General features: G+C 39.3%; 1 protein-coding gene and 1 pseudogene across 20 annotated transcripts in view; one reads left to right on the top strand and one right to left on the bottom strand.

Annotated features, from left to right (window-relative positions):
• Positions 1-1,539: 1,539 nt before the first annotated feature.
• On the bottom strand, positions 1,540-4,515 carry LOC118635345 (annotated as a pseudogene).
• Positions 4,516-8,865: 4,350 nt separating this feature from the next.
• The window catches only part of LOC118635724 (integrator complex subunit 6-like), a 94,194-nt gene continuing 85,325 nt past the window's right edge, over positions 8,866-17,734 (top strand). For 4 of the 20 annotated variants that reach the window (XM_036270569.1, XM_036270570.1, XM_036270543.1 and 1 more), the window contains exons 1-2: positions 8,866-9,277; positions 9,413-9,490. In XM_036270569.1, the coding sequence (XP_036126462.1) occupies positions 9,167-9,277; positions 9,413-9,490 (189 nt within the window). In that variant the 5' untranslated portion in view covers positions 8,866-9,166. The remainder of the gene's footprint in view (positions 9,278-9,412; positions 9,491-17,734) is intronic. The other 16 variants (XM_036270552.1, XM_036270553.1, XM_036270554.1 and 13 more) reach the window with 9 other exon arrangements.

The following is a 17,734-nucleotide window of genomic DNA, read 5'->3' on the forward strand; positions in this document are numbered from 1 at the left end:
TGCTTGAAAATTTGTATTACTACTGGTTCAGGTACCATATTTTAATATCACTCTCTTAGGGATATGTAGCCCAGTGATTCTCAACTCTGGCTGTTGATTAGAATCACTTGGTAAATTTCATTTTTTAAAAGAACATCCAGACACCACCTATTCCCCATCCTCAGGTACTTTTATGCCATTGCTCTGAGGTAAGACCTGGAAATTTGGTAGTTTTAAAAGTTTACCAGATGTAAATGTTCATAGAAACATTATTTATAATAGCCAAAAAGTGGAAATAATCCCTATATCAATCAACTGATAAATTAATAGTCAAATGTGTTACATCCATACAATGAAATAATATTCAGAAATGAAAAGGATTGAAATATTAATGCATGCTACAGCATGGATGAACCTTGGAAACATTACATAAAGTGAAACAAGTCAAAGGGCTAAAAAGTTTACGATTCTATCCATGTGAAATGTCCAGTATAGGCAAATCCATAGAGCTAGAACTCAGATAGTGGTTATCAGGGCTGGTAGGATTGGTAGGAAATGGAGAGTAACTGCTAATGTCCATGGCTTTGTTTTGGGGGATGATGAAATGTTCTGGAATTAGAGAGTGGTGATGGTTGCTCAATCTTGTGAATATGCTCAACACCACTAAACTGCCATTTGACCCAGTGATCCTACTTCTAAGAATATACCCTAAGAAGCCTGAAAGAATATATGTACCCCCATGTTCATAGCAGCACTATTTACAATAGCTAAGATCTGGAAACAGCCTAAGTGTCCATCAGTAGACGAATGGATAAAAAAGCTGTGGTACATGTACATAATGGAGTACTATGCAGCTGTAAGAAAGAAAGATCTCTTATCCTTTGAGACGACATGGAGGAACCTGGAAAGTTTATCCTAAGCGAAACAAGCCAAGCAGAAAAAAACAAATACCATATGATCTCACTTATTTGTGGAATATAATGAACATAACAGTCTGAGGAATAGGGTAGACCCAGAGACGTGGAAGTAAGGTACAGACTGACAACCCTCAGAAGAGGGGGTGGTGGTGGGAGGGAAGAGATAAACCACAGAACTTTTTTTTTTTCTCAGCAGAAAAGTTCTATTTATTTCGGCTAGTCCCCTCACACCCAAAAACTGTAGGGTAAAATGTAATTCTAAACTGGCCCTGTACTTCTAAGGCTCAATTTTAGTTGGTCAGCCAGAACATGTTCACAGACTTCCTCAGGAACAACTGGGTGCAAAGATGTGTGGTCTGTATTTTTTGCCAAGGTTGTCTTCATTCTCAAATGGATGCTACCTAACTTTTCTTGAGCCTCTAAGTGGGTGTAAGATTTTTTTGATGGCTAGAATGCAGAAGTAAAGGAACAATAGGAGATCTCAGGAATGTGATGTTCTAGTAGGTGGAGTTGTAGGGGACTGTAGGGGTGTTAACCAGTAGAAATAAAAAAAACTGAAGTAGTCCTAATGTTTCTGGAGATGAGCCCATATGCTGAGGGAGGGATATTAGATGTTTCTTTTGATATCCCTCCATTTTTCTCTTTAGTATTCACAAGTTTCAAAGATGTCTTCATAGGCATCTTCCAGGATCATCTCCTCTGCATGCCAGCTAACCATTCTCTTTTTTGCACTGGGTTCTTCAAAAAGATTATCATCATTATTGTAGTACTCATCATCATCAGTATAAGTTGCTGAGGGCTGAAAGTCAGCACTGTGGTTGTAATGAGGCTCAGTAGTGATCTGAGCTTCACTGTTCCCAGAACATTCATCTTCCTCCATGGATTCATCTAAAGCAAATGTCACTGATGCATTCTCTTTAGGTCTTAATCTTAAGCCTTCTTTCTGTAGGATTGGCTTTAGGGGCCTAGCTTCCATTGAATGTTGCCCTAGGGGCTGTTCTTTTTCTTCTGACATTTATATGTTGGTAGGGAAGCTGTCTGGTGCACATCTTTCCTGAAAGCCTGTAGTATTCTTGGAGGTTGGGATGCTTGAGGTGAGTGACTGCTGGTGAAGAGCACACAGCTCTTCCTGTTTATTCTGAATGGCAGCCAGTGCAGCCCTTCAATTACAGGCTGATGGTCCCTTCTTTGGAGGTTTTAAATAGCTGAACAGTGTTCCAATCGGCACATGGACTTGTCACTCACTATTCTTTCCAGGAATAGATATTTAATAATATCACAAGGTAAGAGGGCGTTCTCCTTGTCTTGTTTGTTTGCCAGTAGTAGGATGGGTTTTCCTGCCACTCTTGCATCAGACAGCAGATGTGTTTAGGTGATCTTCACTTCCTGCATGCATCCTAAGTCGCTGGAATCCAGAACAAAAACAAGCCCATGTGCCTGTGCATAGTAGTTGGGCCATATTTCTCGGCCCTTCATATCTACATTCAGGTCATAGATAGAAACTTCATATCACCTAGCAGGACTGTGGTTAGTTTAGATTTCATACAACTCTCTATCTTGCTAGGAAGTACAGTCTCAATGCAGCTGCTTCTTTAATTTTGTAGTTATAAGACTTCCATTCAGCTTGGTTTCAGGCGGTTTTGCATGATAGTTGTTCTGTAGTATAGTTGTAATTTTGATGTGGTTGTGGGAGGATGTGATGCCGCGTTTACCTACGCTGCCATCTTGACTGGAAGTCTCAAACCACAGAACTTATATGCATGTATGCATAACCAATGGACATGGATGAAAAAGCCAGGGACGGGGTGGGAGGAATGGGGAGGAGGGTGTCAATGGGGAAAAAAAGGAGAAACATCTGTTACAAAAATAAAATAATAAAAAATAAAATAAAATAAAATAAAATGATGAATTCTATGGTGTGTGACTTATATCAATCCCAATTTAAAAAATTCTTCCTAGGTGATATCTAACATGTTCCCACAAGTAGATCAATACAGCATTATAACTCACACAAAGTTGCAAATGCTGATAGGTGTCACAGAAAATTTAAATGTCCAGATAAAAGGTTTATATTTATTTCTGTAGATTACATATTTAGTTTTCTAAATTTGTCTGATTAGGAGAATTATCTGAGAACTTGTTGAAAATATGGAGTTCCAGCCCTGGCCAGTTTGGCTCAGCAGTTGAGCGTCGGCCTGCGGACCAGAGAGTCCCGGGTTCGGTTCCCGCTAAGGGCACATACCACCAAAATATATATATATATATATATATATATATATATATATATATATATATATATAGAGAGAGAGAGAGAGAGAGAGAGAGAGAGAGTTCCAGCCCCCTTCCATGAGGATTTAGACTCTGGGTTATAATAAGATTCAGGTTTGGGGTGGTTCATGAAAAATCTGTTCTTTTAACAATACCTGGGATGATTTTGATGGTCAAGCAATTTTGGGAAACATAGTCTTAAGTGATGGGGTTGGTGCATTGAAAGATTTCTCTCTTTTAATTGAAAATTATGTTATTTTCTAAAATGTTTCAGTGGCTCATTAGAGTTAATTAATCAGAATTTTCACTTACCATACATGTTTGCCAAAGACCAATTAAGTGTTCTTATATTTGAGCTATGTTAAATAAAGAGAAATGGTCTATGTATTCTTAGTCCATGTGACATTGTCTAATTATGTCTCTTTAGTCAATTCACACAGTTAACAGATGTGAATTGATGTCTACTGTAGATTTCTAACTGCTTTCTCACTGTTTTCCCCATCTTGTTCCTTTTTTCTTTTATTTATATGTAGCACATTTCTAACATTTACATCATTTATGCAATTTTTCCGAAATGGAAAACCTCTTTCTTACTGACAGTTTTTAAACATTTTTTAACTATAAAAAATTAAAGTTCTCCATAGACTTATCTACTTCCCAGAAAATACTTCTCTTAATGCTATGGTATATACAATTCCAGACACTATACATTTACACAAAAATGGAGTCACACTAAAAAGCCTTCTCTTTTTCACTTAATATGGGGAGCATCTCACGTCAGTGCTTTAAAGATCTACTGTATCCATCTTAAAGACTCTATGGTATGTATGTATATACTATAATTTACTTAATCACTATCCTTTTCAGACACCTAACTTGTAAACAATTTTGTTTCTAATGCATTTTTCTCTTTGGAATAAAAATTTTAATATCAAAAAATAAATAAAACCATAAATGTACTAGAAGAAATATAAACATTTTTATAATCATGGATTAGGCAGAGCTTCTTAAACCATGACAAGAAACCCAGAAACCATAAAAGATATTTTGCTCAAACTTGACAGCAGCAGAAAAGTTACAACTTCAGAAAAAAAGTTTTAATTTTTAAATTATAGTTGGCATTCAATATTATATTAATTTCAGGTGTACAGCATAGTGGTGAGACAGTTGTATAACTTACAAAATGATTCCTCTGATATTTCAAGTACTCACCTGACACTATACATAGTTATTACAACATTACTGACTATATTCACTTTGCTGTGTTTTACATCCTCATGACTATTTTGTAACTGCACGTTTATACTTCTTACTCCCTTCACCTTTTTCACCCAACTCACCTGGCAATCATCAATATGTTCTCTGTATCTATGAGTTTGTTTCTAGGGTTTGGTGGTTGGTTTATTTTGTTTTTTAGATTCCACATATTAGTAAAATCATATGGTGTTTGTCTTGCTCTGCCTGGCTTACTTCACTTAGCATAATACTCTCTAGGTCCACCCATGTTTTTGTTGCAAATGGTAAGATTTCATTCAGAAATATAGAACTTTCCTTTTTTTCTAATGGATATCTTTCAGTGTCTCTCACCATCTCACCCACCTCACCATTTCCTGTCTAGAACACTCTTCTGCCTCCCCCATATCATTCTTCACCCCCACCAGTCCTCCTTTACCAGGATACTTCCTATATTCCCTGTGAGTAATGGCTTCAAAGTCATATCCTTCAGGAAATCTCTACATGTCCCCCTGACCTCTCCACCCCCTTTAGAATGTATGTTCCTTCTCAGTGCTCCCATGTATTTCTTCCTTCATAGCACTCATAGCACTTATATCACATTGTATATACTCTTGGTTATTTTTCCTACTAGAATATAATCTATAAGAGCATGTACTATATCTATCCTTGCTTTTATTTTACACATATAGAATTTACCATTTGCTAAGCACTTCTATACACTCTATATAAATATTGATTTATTTAATCTTCATAACAATCCTATGAGAAACTATTGTTATTACCATTATACAGATGATAGAGCTGAGGTAGAGAGAGGTTAAGTAACTTGCCCAAAGTCACATAGCTAGTAAATGGCAGAGCTGGGATTTGAACCCCCCCAATCCAAGCTCTTAACCACTACTATACACTGTTCTCCTTGTTCGCCGATGTATTCTCATTGCCTGTCATACAGAAGGTCCAACCAAGAAATCTTTGAATAAAAGAAATAATGAATAAATATAGCAGAAATAACAAAGTCTTTCATGGGAACAATAGGAAGAAAAGATGTAGCCACAGACTGAGCCAGAGATCAAGGTTAGGAGTTAGAGAAGTCTAAAGCAAATGGTCCAGGGGGTAAGGAAGACACTAGAAGTGGCAGGCGATGAAAGGCAAGGTATCAGGGGTGGGGGAAGCTCAGAAGGGCAAATGACAAATAGCTCTGAAGTCAACAAAGGGAAAAATAGAACTGACCATTTGATTTGGCCAGGAGCTGGCCCCTGGGGAGCTCAGAGCAGTTTCCAGAGACGGCTGGGGACAGAAACCAGATTGCATGAGCTTGATGAGGGTTTGGGTTAGATTTTACTCCCCTCTGAGTCATGAAAGGTAGAATTGGGGAAGGGGTATTGGTTAAGTAAGTTGTTGTTGTTTTGTTTTTTGCCAACATGTGATGATTGGGGCCTGCTTAAAGGCAAAAGGTAACAAATCATTTGAATATAATTCAAGTCAAACCAGCCTTCACTAAAACAAAGAGTCTTCTGTATAGTGGAGGAGCACACCACGGGCCAACTACATAAAATGTAAACATGAGCAAAGTATGCTAATGTTTGTTGTGCAGGGAATGAAGGCCAGGAGAACAGTGCTTGGTAGGAGTTTTTTCCTAAAGAGTGTCTGGTAACCCTAGACATGAGGTAGTCTGGTATAGGGGGAGAATGGTGACTTGATTTAGAGGGTACTAGTGAAATAAAAACAGATAAAGAGTGGAGACATGAAGAGGAAAGAGGAAACTATTTTCAAGAGTCCAAAAAGCATGAGAAAGCCAGAAGGACAGAAGGTTAGTGAAGGTCATAGAGCTGCAAATAAAAAAGAATTCTGTTAACTGACCAGAGGCCTTGCAATAAAAATGGGCCTGATATTTGGGATCAGTTGGAAAGAAGATTTGGCTGAGGGAGCCAAACAGTGAAGCAGTAGCCCAAAGAAGAATCATTTCAGAAGGGCAAGTGCAAAGGTTCTGGAGGGAGTTACCAGTTCAAGGGCTCAGCCTGAAGGGGCCTACTGGGGCCCAAATCCAAAATGCCCTGAATCCATAGAGAAAGGGAGCTGGACCTACTACTCTCTTGAGTAGGGGATAGCAGGCAGGGCCAAGAGACAGGGCTGGGAAGCCTGAGAAAAGGAGCTCCTGGGAAGACAATGAAAGAATGACAGCCACAGCATATTCAATTATTTCTTTCAACAACCATTTATTGAGCACATACTTCACAGCAGGTATTGGTTAGAGGTTCTGCTTTCTCTCAGGAGTTTACATTCCAGTAAGAGAAAGCCAAAACATAGATTACCCTATAACACAAAGGCATTGAAGTTCAGTGGTGGAGACAGATGTAGAAAGGGCTTGGGGGTTTTAGTGATGATGTGTGTAAAAAAAAAAAAACACACACATTAAAAATGTCTGTACACACTCTAGTTAATACAGGGTCTACTTTCCTCCAGGAAGCAAAGAAGAGGTTTCATGTTGAAGTCTTGGGGTTTGATTTGATCTGAATAAACCCATAAATCCACCAGATGGTTGTTTTTTTGTATATTGTCCCATTTTCCGTTTTATAATGAGACAGGTATTTTTCAGATTTACATCATTTCAATTCAATGTGATTGTATGCTACAACGGATCAATAACATGCCCTGTTAGAAAAAAAAAAATACATTAAAAATTCATCTGCCTGGGGAGCACATCTGTAGGGCTTGCAAGCCTTCAACCTCCGGAGCACTGTGTGGCTAAAATCATTCGTGCTTCCCTAATAATGGTAAATCAGTTTTGAAAACTGTTTCAGTAGTATTCACCTTGGAATGATTTTTAAAAATACTTTGTATGTAGTTTTTTTTTTTTTTTTTTTTAACACAATCTCTTTTCTGATTATAAAATAAGGCATACTTATTGTAGAAAATTTGAGGGAAAAGAATAAAGAAGAAAAATTTTTAATGTAATCTTAAAATACCATTTGTGACCTGGGAATCAATCTCTCTCTCTCTCTCTCTCTCTCTCTCTCTCCATATACAGACAGAAATAGAAAACTGATACATCGGCCCCCACCAGTTCTGCATTTTTTACCACCATAGCCCATGTAGGCATTGCCCTCTTCTTCAATATTTGTATCAGAATGGAAATGGGAACTTCTAGTGTCTATATCCCCATTAATTCCCACCAGGTAAATCCCACCAGACTTGCCTGAAATGCAGCGTGCATATTACTATCTCTGGCTGAACTTTTGTTTACATCATTCCTTCCAAGCCAGAATCTCTTCCTCCTTTGTGCCTCCGCTATCTCATCCATGAATCATGCACTTCTACACCACTGGATCATTGCTTCCATTGCACTTTTTGTTTGCATCACTTGTCCCTCATTCATATACTGCCATGTAGCTCTTCTGAAATCATATTTTTCTGAAAATATTATTGAATGTGTGCACATATTTATCATGTATAATACAAAGAATGTATAAAAGATTACATAAAGATATACCTATCAGTAAAATTATAAACTCATTGAAAGTCAGGATTCCACATTGTGCAGAGCATCCTAGGAATACACACCTCCGCATTTAAAAGTCGTGTTACATAAAGTAGTCAGCCAAGTGTGATTGGCCACTCATTGAGCCTTTCCATGAAGCCAAACCTGAGAACACCCCTCATCCCTTTACTGAAAAATGTCATCTATTGTAATCATTTCAAGGATTAAATGAAGTTAACGTGGGTACCTGGCACTTCATAGGTGCTCGATAAATGCGAGCTGAATCAGAATCTTGGTTGGCAAACCTCCCATGTGCAAAGGCTGCACAGATACAAGAGTGAGTGGATTTATTACAGGCAGGCCAAAACTTCAAAGAGGTCAGTGAAATGGAAGAAGCTTGTGCACACAAAAGGTCAGATTAGGTAACTGTATTTCAGCTTTAGTTTCCTTTCCAAGTAGGTATATGTAGAATGCAAGACCAGCAACTGACTTATAAATACTGATCTAGAGTAGGAAGAGAGCTAAAGGAATGCGAATAGGTCTTGCCAGGAATAAAGTTTGCTGCTTCTGAAATGTTTTGGTCTCAGCCACTAGCAGGATTGATCGATTGCAGTTAACAAAACCTTTTCTGTGCAGCCAGTCTAAGCATCTGCTTCTGTACTTCTGTTCAACTGTCCTTCAAATTCACTCTTCCTTTTGAATGAATCACCATCTTTGAAGGGCAAGAGAAAATCCATCCAATACCCCAAATATCCTAACACCTCCCAAGGCCTTTAAAGGAGGGTCCTTAACATTTCCACTTACCCCCAACTGGGTTCAAACTTCATCTCCCAGGGTTCACCAAAATCCCTCCCTTTATGGTCATCTAATGAATATGCAAATACAACATAATTGGCAGCCAATGGCGTGGGTTCTGGTCACATGGTGCCGGTGGTTTGGTGAGCGAACAGAAGTTGTGTGTGGGTGAACAGAGACAGCTCTCAGTCTGGAGCGAGCGTTTGAGTGAGCGTGGACCGATGCTTGGGCAGTAGTCTAGGTGGCGGCGGCAGTGGTGGCGGAAGAGAGAAAGGGGGAGGGCCCCGAGGGCTACACACGCATACACTTTCACATTCCCTTGGAGGGAAAGGAGGAGGCCTGGAGCAGTTCCATCCGCCCAGTCCTGTCTCCCTCTCTCCTCTGGCTCCCTGAGCCCTGGCTCTAAGAGAGTTGAGGGTTCCAGTGGCAGTACGCAGCAGTGAGGCTAAGAGGGCCAGGAGAGTGGGGAGCAGGGCGAAGGGTGAGGGGGAAGATGCCCATCCTGCTGTTCCTCATAGACACGTCCGCCTCTATGAACCAGCGCACTGACCTGGGCACCTCCTATTTGGACACTGCCAAAGGCGCTGTGGAATTGTTTTTGAAGGTAAAGGGAGGGGAGGGGAGAGATGGGAAGAGATCCCGTGGGGGTGCTGGTGGCTTAGGTGCTTCTGTAACGTATGTGTCGCCCCTTCCTCTTTCCTTCCCTTCGCGGCCCCCTCCGCCATCCCTCGTCCGGTAGCTGCGCGCCCGGGACCCAGCCAGCCGCGGAGACAGGTACATGCTGGTCACCTACGATGAACCCCCGTACTGCATCAAGGTAAAGAAGCCATCAAGGAGGTGGGGCGGCCAGGAATCGGGAGCCGGTCAGCTGGGACGGCTTCCCCTACTTGCCCCCGCCTGAGCGGTCCTGCTTCGCCCGAAGGGGCGTGCGGGGTGGTGGGGGGGGGGCGCAGAGGGCTGGCGGAGCGGTGCTGGCGGAGGCTTCAGAGTCGCTGTGGCGCCCGGGGTCAGGGAAGGGGCAGCCCTGGGGAGAAACAACAGGAGAGCCTGGCCGGTGAAGGTGGCGACACCAGCGGCCTCGGAAGATGGCGGACATTTTGCTTTTGTATGAGCCAAAGAGGGAGACTGGGCGCTGCTGAGATGGAAAGGAGGGAGAGGAGGGAAGGGAAGAGACCCGCCCCTTCAGGGTACACACCGCGCGCGGCTCTGGCGGAGGGGAAGGGTGAGGTTTTGACTCCGCCCCAGGTGCTCCAGCCCCACTGAAGCCCTGGGTCCTCCTCTGGCCCCTCCTTCTTACCCCCTCCTTCTCCCCGCCCATATCCTCCTCTCCTCCACTCCCCTCACCCCCGCTTCCTCCGCCCCCTTCCTGCTGAGTGCTTGGCAGCGCCAGCCACCGACCTTCAAAGATTAGACTACTGCTTTTGCACTTCTGTGGTCTTCAACCCACCCCGCCCAACGAAAAATCTGTCCACCTAGCAAGCCTCTCAAACCCTAGATCAGAGAAGCTTTTCGTTTCTTCTTCGGAATTGGTTGGGTTACCTTAGCTACTGTTAGTGTTTCCTTTGAGAGCAGCCAAGCCACGACGGGGTGGGGCGATGCGCAGTCGGAACCCACCTGAGGCAGAGGTGTTTAGAGACCTAGCCTACCTATTTACCTCATAAGTTAGGTTTGTGTTTTGCAAGGATTTGCTCAGTGAAAACGAAAGGAAGGAAGGAAAGGACTCGACTGCGCAGAGTTAGAATAGTAAAGTTGGATGATTCGATCCAAAGGATTCTGACCTAAAGGAGAAAAGTAGGGAGGACTTCACTCGTGGGGTAATTTATGTTACTAATGGAAAGGAGAAGATCCGCTTTACCTGCAGTGACCCAATGAAATAGAACTCAGATGGGGGGACGAATATAACAGTCTGAGGAATAGGGTAGACCCAGAAACACGGAAGTAGGGTACAGACTCACAACCCTCACAAGAGGGGGTGGTGGGGGGTGGGAAGAGATAAAACACAGAACTTATATGCATCTATGCATAACCAAGGGACATGGACGACAAAGCGGGGGACGGGGCGGGGGGATGGGGAGGAGGGGGTCAATGGGGTAAAAAAGGAGAAACATCTGTAACAAAAATAAAATTTAAAAAAAAATAAATAAATTTTAAAAAAAGAAATAGAACTCAGCTATTAAATCAATCTGTATAAGAGTCCTGTTTGCATTGTATATTGAACCTTAAAAATTATATTACCGCAATCCTTGAACTCTTTCGTTAGCCGCCCTCATTTTCTTATAATTATCTTCCTAGAACTGGGGAGGCGCCATCTGGATGTGTTGTAATTCGTTTCAGCCAGATATCGTATTTAAAAGAATGGAAACTACCAAACTGAATAGTTGGTCAAGGAGACTGATCCTTCAGAAATAAAACCAAAGGGGAGAAAAAGAATAGAAAAAAAGAGGGAGGCTTTAACTTTGTAACTCTTAGTTTCCATGAACAATTTGATTAAGATTCCCCTTAAAAACTCCTGTTTTTCATACTTTGTTTTCGGTTTTTGATTTGTGTATATAGAAAAATGGAGCCAAGCAGACATCTTTCAAAATGCCATAATCTTTTTGAAAGTTCTGTTTCCCAAAAGGGTGTGACCATTTCTTCCACTTAGAAGAGCAGATGTTTTAACATCCTAAGTCTGAAGGTCGACACCCCTTGAGTACTAATACAGATAAAAAAGCAACCATTTATAGTGTGGCCATTTAACATCCTCCTTAATTTGAAGTAGTAAAAAAGTATAAACTACAAAGCAGTGTGCCTTTTCTTTTCTTTAAAGGAACCACTTATTTGGCATTTTTCTGAATGCCAAGACTGATAATTTAAAAATGGGTTTTGAACAAACAAAGTCACATAGACAACAGAAAAAAAAATAATAATAATTGGTTTGACCTATAATACTTTCATGGCAATATTTACAGAATGTTTGGAAAGGAAAAAGAAAATTTCATCACCTTCTTAACAACCATCATCACATCTTTTTACCTAGCACTGTAATCACAGTGTACATATTACTTTGTGTTCTATCTTTTCCACCTATAATGTCCCATGATTTTTTTCTGGGCTGCCACATAATTAACATTTTTACTGGTTGTATAATTTATCCATGGTATTTTAGAAGCTCAAGATAGTTCTATGAACAGAGGGGAAAAGTTAAATATTCTTTTTAGTGGAAATTTCATCTGTTAGCCCTTTTTATCCTGTCATCTTATATACTACATTTTTCCCTAAAATAAAAAAAAAATAAAAAATTCTTCCCATTTGAGTTTGATCTTTTTTCCTTATGTAGGCCCTGTATAGGAAGACAATACCTGTAATTACTAATCATAAATTATTTTCTTATTTAGTCTTTATGTTTTTCCAAGGTTATTCAGGTTTTTCATTGTAATCTTAAAAGATAATTACATGTTCTAGGAAATGGTTAATGATCTCAACGTAGTTCTTATTATGTTGCTATCTGTACCTGAATTACTAATGATATGCTACAGTTTGGGAGCATTTTCTTTTTCTGAGTCTCTTTCAGCCACTCCCTACAGCTTACCCCCAACCCTCCCCTCAGCATGTGGTAATTATTTGTTCTTTTGCTGTTAGGCTCTAGCCATTTTGGAAGGTCTGAAATTTTAGAACAGTTGGTGAATTTTTCTTAAAACTTAGTCTAGCTTTTCACTTGCTCATAGCTGGGAGTCGTCAATGTCTGTTTTCTGTCACACTGATTATCAAATAGTTCTTTCTTTGTCAGCAGACATCTTAGTTCCTCAGGTTCTTTCAGCAAAGTGATGTTAAGGTTTGATTTGTAGCTTATTTTTTATGCAGAATAATGTGAAATGTATTTTTCAATTCTTCTACAGTTGGAGGGCAATTGTTTTGATCTCTTCTCAAAATAACTGCTTATTTCTTGGGTCTGGTTATATTCAACTCTAAACACTGCAAAGTGAAAGCTTGTTTTTTTTTCTTTTTTCTACTAGATGATTCAGTTCTGTTGGTGTTGCAACAGGCATAAGCTGTGCCCTTAGGTTGGGAGTTTTTTCCCTAATAGGCATGGAACTATTCCCAGTATATCCACTTACAAGCTCTGACAATAAATCTTGTCGTGAAGTTACTGTGACTGGAACTTTTCACTAATGTATACTCTTGAGTATGTGAATATAGAATTTCACCTCGGACGTAGTAACTTCTTGTTGCATACCCCTTAGAGCATGGATATGTACTCTTTTAAAATTAGTCATACCTGTTACTTGTAGTCAGCTTTGGATGGGTGGAATTAAGTTTGATTTGGGGACCATAAAAAAATCATGAAATTCAAGCATTTATGCTACATCTGTTTCAAGTGTTGCTTTGCAGACACGTTTTATACACATAGTGTCACAAATGTTAACACTACATTTATATAATGCTATCTTTAATGTATAGTAGGATGAAACTAATATTTTAAAATTTTAAGTATATCTTTATGAGACTAAAGTATGGTTTTTAAAAGTGAGTGTTTTGTCTGGCTGGTGTGGCTCAGTGGTTGAGCATCAACCCATACACCAAGAAGTCGCCGGTTCAATTCCCGGTCAGGTCACATGCCCAGGTTGTGGTCAGGGCACATCCCCAGGTTGTAGGCCCGATCCCCAGTGGGGGGCATGCACGAGGCGACCAATCATTGTTCTCTCTCATCGATGTTTCTCTCTCTCTCTCATATCAATAAAGGAAAAAAAAAATAAAAATAAAAGTGGGTTTTTTTGTATAATAGCTCTTAACAGTTTTGTCTGTGGTTCTGCTGTCTTATATGTTTTGTTTTGCTATTAATCAATTTCCTTTTATTCAGTGAGTAGCAGAGGTAAGTTTTTCATTACTACTAATTCTGGGTAAATTAAGGGAATCAAGAAGAAAGTGAGCCATCACCCCAAAATTAGTTCAATAATAATTTAAGAGATTCAAAATAGTTTGATGTTTGAAGTTACTTTCTTAAAATGAATTTTTTATTGCCCTGGCCAGTTTGGCTCAGCGATTGAGCGTTGGCCTGCGGACCAGAGAGTGCCGGGTTCGGTTCCCGCTAGGGCCACGTACCACACACACACAAAAATAAATAAATAAATAAAATGAATTTTTTATTGAAGGAAAATCACTTTTCTAGAAATAGCAAAACACATGTATAAAATGTGTAAATAGTGGACAGAAGTATTCTTTTTCAATAGGAAAAGTTGTTTCGAAGAAATTTCTAAGTCTGTTATTTGAAAACAAAACATTTGAAAAAGTGAAAATTTCCCTTGAGTATTGCTTTTTCACACCTGTAATTAGCTTTGCTTATTGGTATCTATATGCCTTTGTCAACATGTATCAGTAAAAGGTAGCATTTTGGCTTCCAGATTTAGAAAGAAAACTTATACTTTGTATGATCCAAACATTGATTGGTATTTTAACTAAGGCATAACTTTTACAAAGGCTTATGAGTATATTTTATGGGTCTTATTTGGAAAAGTCAACTTTTAGGGGAGTTTTTAATTGTGGTTGGAAGCTAAGGAAGTGATTTTGGGTGGAATAGCAGCAACATGACCTGTGAGAGCAGCCTGAGAAAATGGAAGGGGCATTTAAAACTAAAAATGCCACAAAAATGGTGCATTGATTTTTATGATAAATTGTTTCTTTCCTGATCTTGCTTCCTTTTCACCTTCCTCATTGGTCATTTGAAACATATGATGATAGTTATTATGAAATAATAAAAGGGAACAGAAACCATCAACAAAATTAAAAGCCAACCTACTTAATAGGAGAAAATATTTACAAATCCTATATCTGATAAGGGATTGATAGCCAAAATATATGAAGAACTCATACAATTCAATCAGTAGCATATAACAATCTGATAAAAGTTGGCAAAGGCTCTGAATAGACATTTTTTTTAAAGAAGCATACATATGCCTAACGAGTACATGAAAAGATGCTCAACATTACTAATCATCAGAGGGGTGCACATCAAAACCACAATGAGACATCACCTCACATCTGTTAGAATGACTGTCACCAAAAAGACAAGAGATGTGTTGGCAAGGATGTGAAGAAAAGGCACCCTTGTGCACTATTGGTGGGAATGTAAATTGGTTCAGTCACTGAGGCAGGGTGAGGTTCCTCAGAAAATTAAAAACACTACAATGCATCTCAGCAATTCCATTCCTGGGTATTTATCTGAAGAAAATGAAAACACTAACTTGAAAGATACATACCCCCATGTTCACTGCAGCATTAATTACAACAGCCAAGATATGGCAACAATGTAAATGTCTGCTGATGGATAAATGGTTAAAGTTCCTCCATGTTTTTGCCACTTAAATTGATCATTCTTAAAAAACAATAAAGTAAAATAGAAAGTCATTCCCCTACTAAAAACATTTGAGTAGCCTTCCACTACATTTCAGAATAAAATCCAAACTCCTTAACCTGGCCTCCAAGGCTTTTCTGACCTTTTTTATCATACTTTTCCAACAGTGTCTCCCCACTCTAGTCTCTTCTCCTGGACCTCAGGTGCCAGCCACAATAAGAAAGGAGTCCATCTTCTCCAAACTCTTTCTGCCTCTTGCTTCTGTGCCATTGCACATGCTGTTCTCTCTGCCTGGGATACACTGCTTGGCCTGACGTGCCTCATCTCTTCATTCTACATTCTCAAAAGTCATCCTGCTCCTCTGCCTTATCCCTGTTCCAAACAGTGGAAGGGCTCCCATTGTAATTATTTACACTTATTCCAGATCTTAACTATAGCAGTTAGCAAGTATTCTGTTCATGTTGGCCTCCCTAATATGAGCTCTTTAAGGGCACATATTTGAATTTCTCTATAATTGAGTACCTAAGTACCTAAAGGAGTGTCTAGATTTCAGTAGGTACTCAATAAATTGGGTGAAAAAAAATGATTTCAAATAATATTGTAAGTGTGAAAGCTACCCAGACCTCCTCTCCCATTTTCACTATTATTCTCCAGTGGGTGAACACCATTAAAAATTTGATATCTTTTTAAAAAATATGTTTTTATTTTATTGAATTTTTTATTAATTAATAAATTTATTTTTGTTACAAATGTTTCTCCTTTCCCCCCAACTGATTCCTCCCTCCTCCTTCCTCCTCGCCCTGTCCCCAGCTTTGTTATCCATGTCCATTTTTCATGGATACATGCATATAAGTTCTGTGGTTTATCTCTCCCCCACCACCTCCTCTTCTGGAGATTGTCACTCTGTACCCCACTTCCACGTCTCTGGGTCTACCCCATTCCTCAGACTGTTATGTTCATTATATTCCACAAATAAGTGAGATCATATGATACTTGTCTTTCTCTGTTTGGCTTCTTTCGCTTAGGAAAATACTTTCCAGGTCCCTCCATGTCGTCTCAAAGGATAAGAGATTTTTCTTTCTTAACAGCTGCATATTACTCCATTGTGTATATGTACCACAGCTTTTTTATCCATTCATCTTCTGATGGACACTTGGGATATTTCCAGATATTAGCTATTGTAAATAGTGCTGCTACAAACATGGGGGTACATAGATTCTTTCTGATTGGTGTTTCAGGCTTCTTAGGGTATATTCCTAGAAGTGGGATCACTGGGTCAAATGGAAGTTCAATTTTAATTTTTCGAGGTAACACCATATTGTTTTCCATAGTGGCTGCACCAGTCTGCATTCCAAACAGCAGTGTACTAGAGTCCCCTTTTCTCCTCACTCTCGCCAGCACTTGTTGATTGGTGATTTGTTGATGGCAGCCATTCTGACAGGTATGAGGTGATATCTCACTGTGTTTTAATTTGCATCTCTCTGATGATTAGTGATGTTGAGCATTTCTTCATATGTCTCTTAGCCATTTGTATGTCCTGTTTGGACAGGTGTCTATTTAGTTCCTCTGCACGTTTTTTAATTGGGTTCTTTGTTTTCCTTTTGTTGAGTAGTATGAGCACTCTATATATATTGGAAATTAACCCTTTATCTGATGTATAATTGGCAATTATGCTCTCTCATACAATGGGTTGCCTTTCCATTTTGATGATTGTATCTTTTGTTGTGCAGAAGCTTTTGACTTTGATGTAGTCCCATGTGTTCATTTTCGCCTTTGTATCTGTTGCCTTAAGTGATGTATCAGTGAAAATTCTGCTGTGTATGCTGTCTGAAATTTTGTTGCCTACAGCTTCTTCTAGGATTTTTATGGATCCATGAGTCACATTTAAGTCTTTAATCTATTTTGAGTTTCTTCTTTTGTAGAGTGTAAGTTGATGGTCTAGTTTCATTTTTTACATGCAGCTGTCCAGTTTTCCCAACCCCATTTATTAAAGAGGCTGTCTTTACTCTATTGTATGCTCTTGCCACCTCTGTCAAATATTAATTGAGCATATTGCCTTGGGTCCATTTCTGGGTTCTCTGTTTTGATTCACTGGTCTATATGCCTGTTCCTGTGCCAGTACCAAGATGATTTGATTACAGTGGCTTTGTAATATAACCTGAAATCTGGTAATGTGATCCCTCCAACTTTGTTCTTCTTTTCAAGATTGCTGTGGCTATTCAAGTTCTTTTTTGGTTCATATGAATTTTTGAAGTACTAGTTCTACTTCTGTGAAGTATGTCGTTGGTATTTTGATGGGGATTGCGTTGAATCTATAGATTCCTTTGGGTAGTATGGACATTTTAATGATGTTAATTTTTCCAATCCATGAACAAGGTATGTGCTTCCACTTTTATATATCTTCCTCTATTTCTTTTTTCAATGACCTGTAGTTTTCTGCGAATAGGTCCTTTATTTCTTTGGTTAAGTTTATTCCTTGGTATCTTAAATTTTTTGCCGCAATGGTAAATGGGACAGTTTTTTTAGTTTCTCTTTCTGTGAGTTCATCATTGGTGTATAAGAATGCCATCAATTTCTTGACGTTAATTTTGTATCCTGCTACTTTGCCAAATTCTTTTATTAAGTCTAGTAAATTTTGGACGAAGTCTTTGGGGGTATTTTACGCATAGTATCATGTCATCTGCGAATAATGACAGTTTCACTTCCTCCTTTCCCATTTGGATCCCTTTT

The sequence above is a fragment of the Molossus molossus genome, unplaced genomic scaffold (genome assembly GCF_014108415.1).
Source record: "Molossus molossus isolate mMolMol1 unplaced genomic scaffold, mMolMol1.p scaffold_m16_p_2, whole genome shotgun sequence".
Lineage (NCBI taxonomy): Eukaryota > Metazoa > Chordata > Mammalia > Chiroptera > Molossidae > Molossus > Molossus molossus.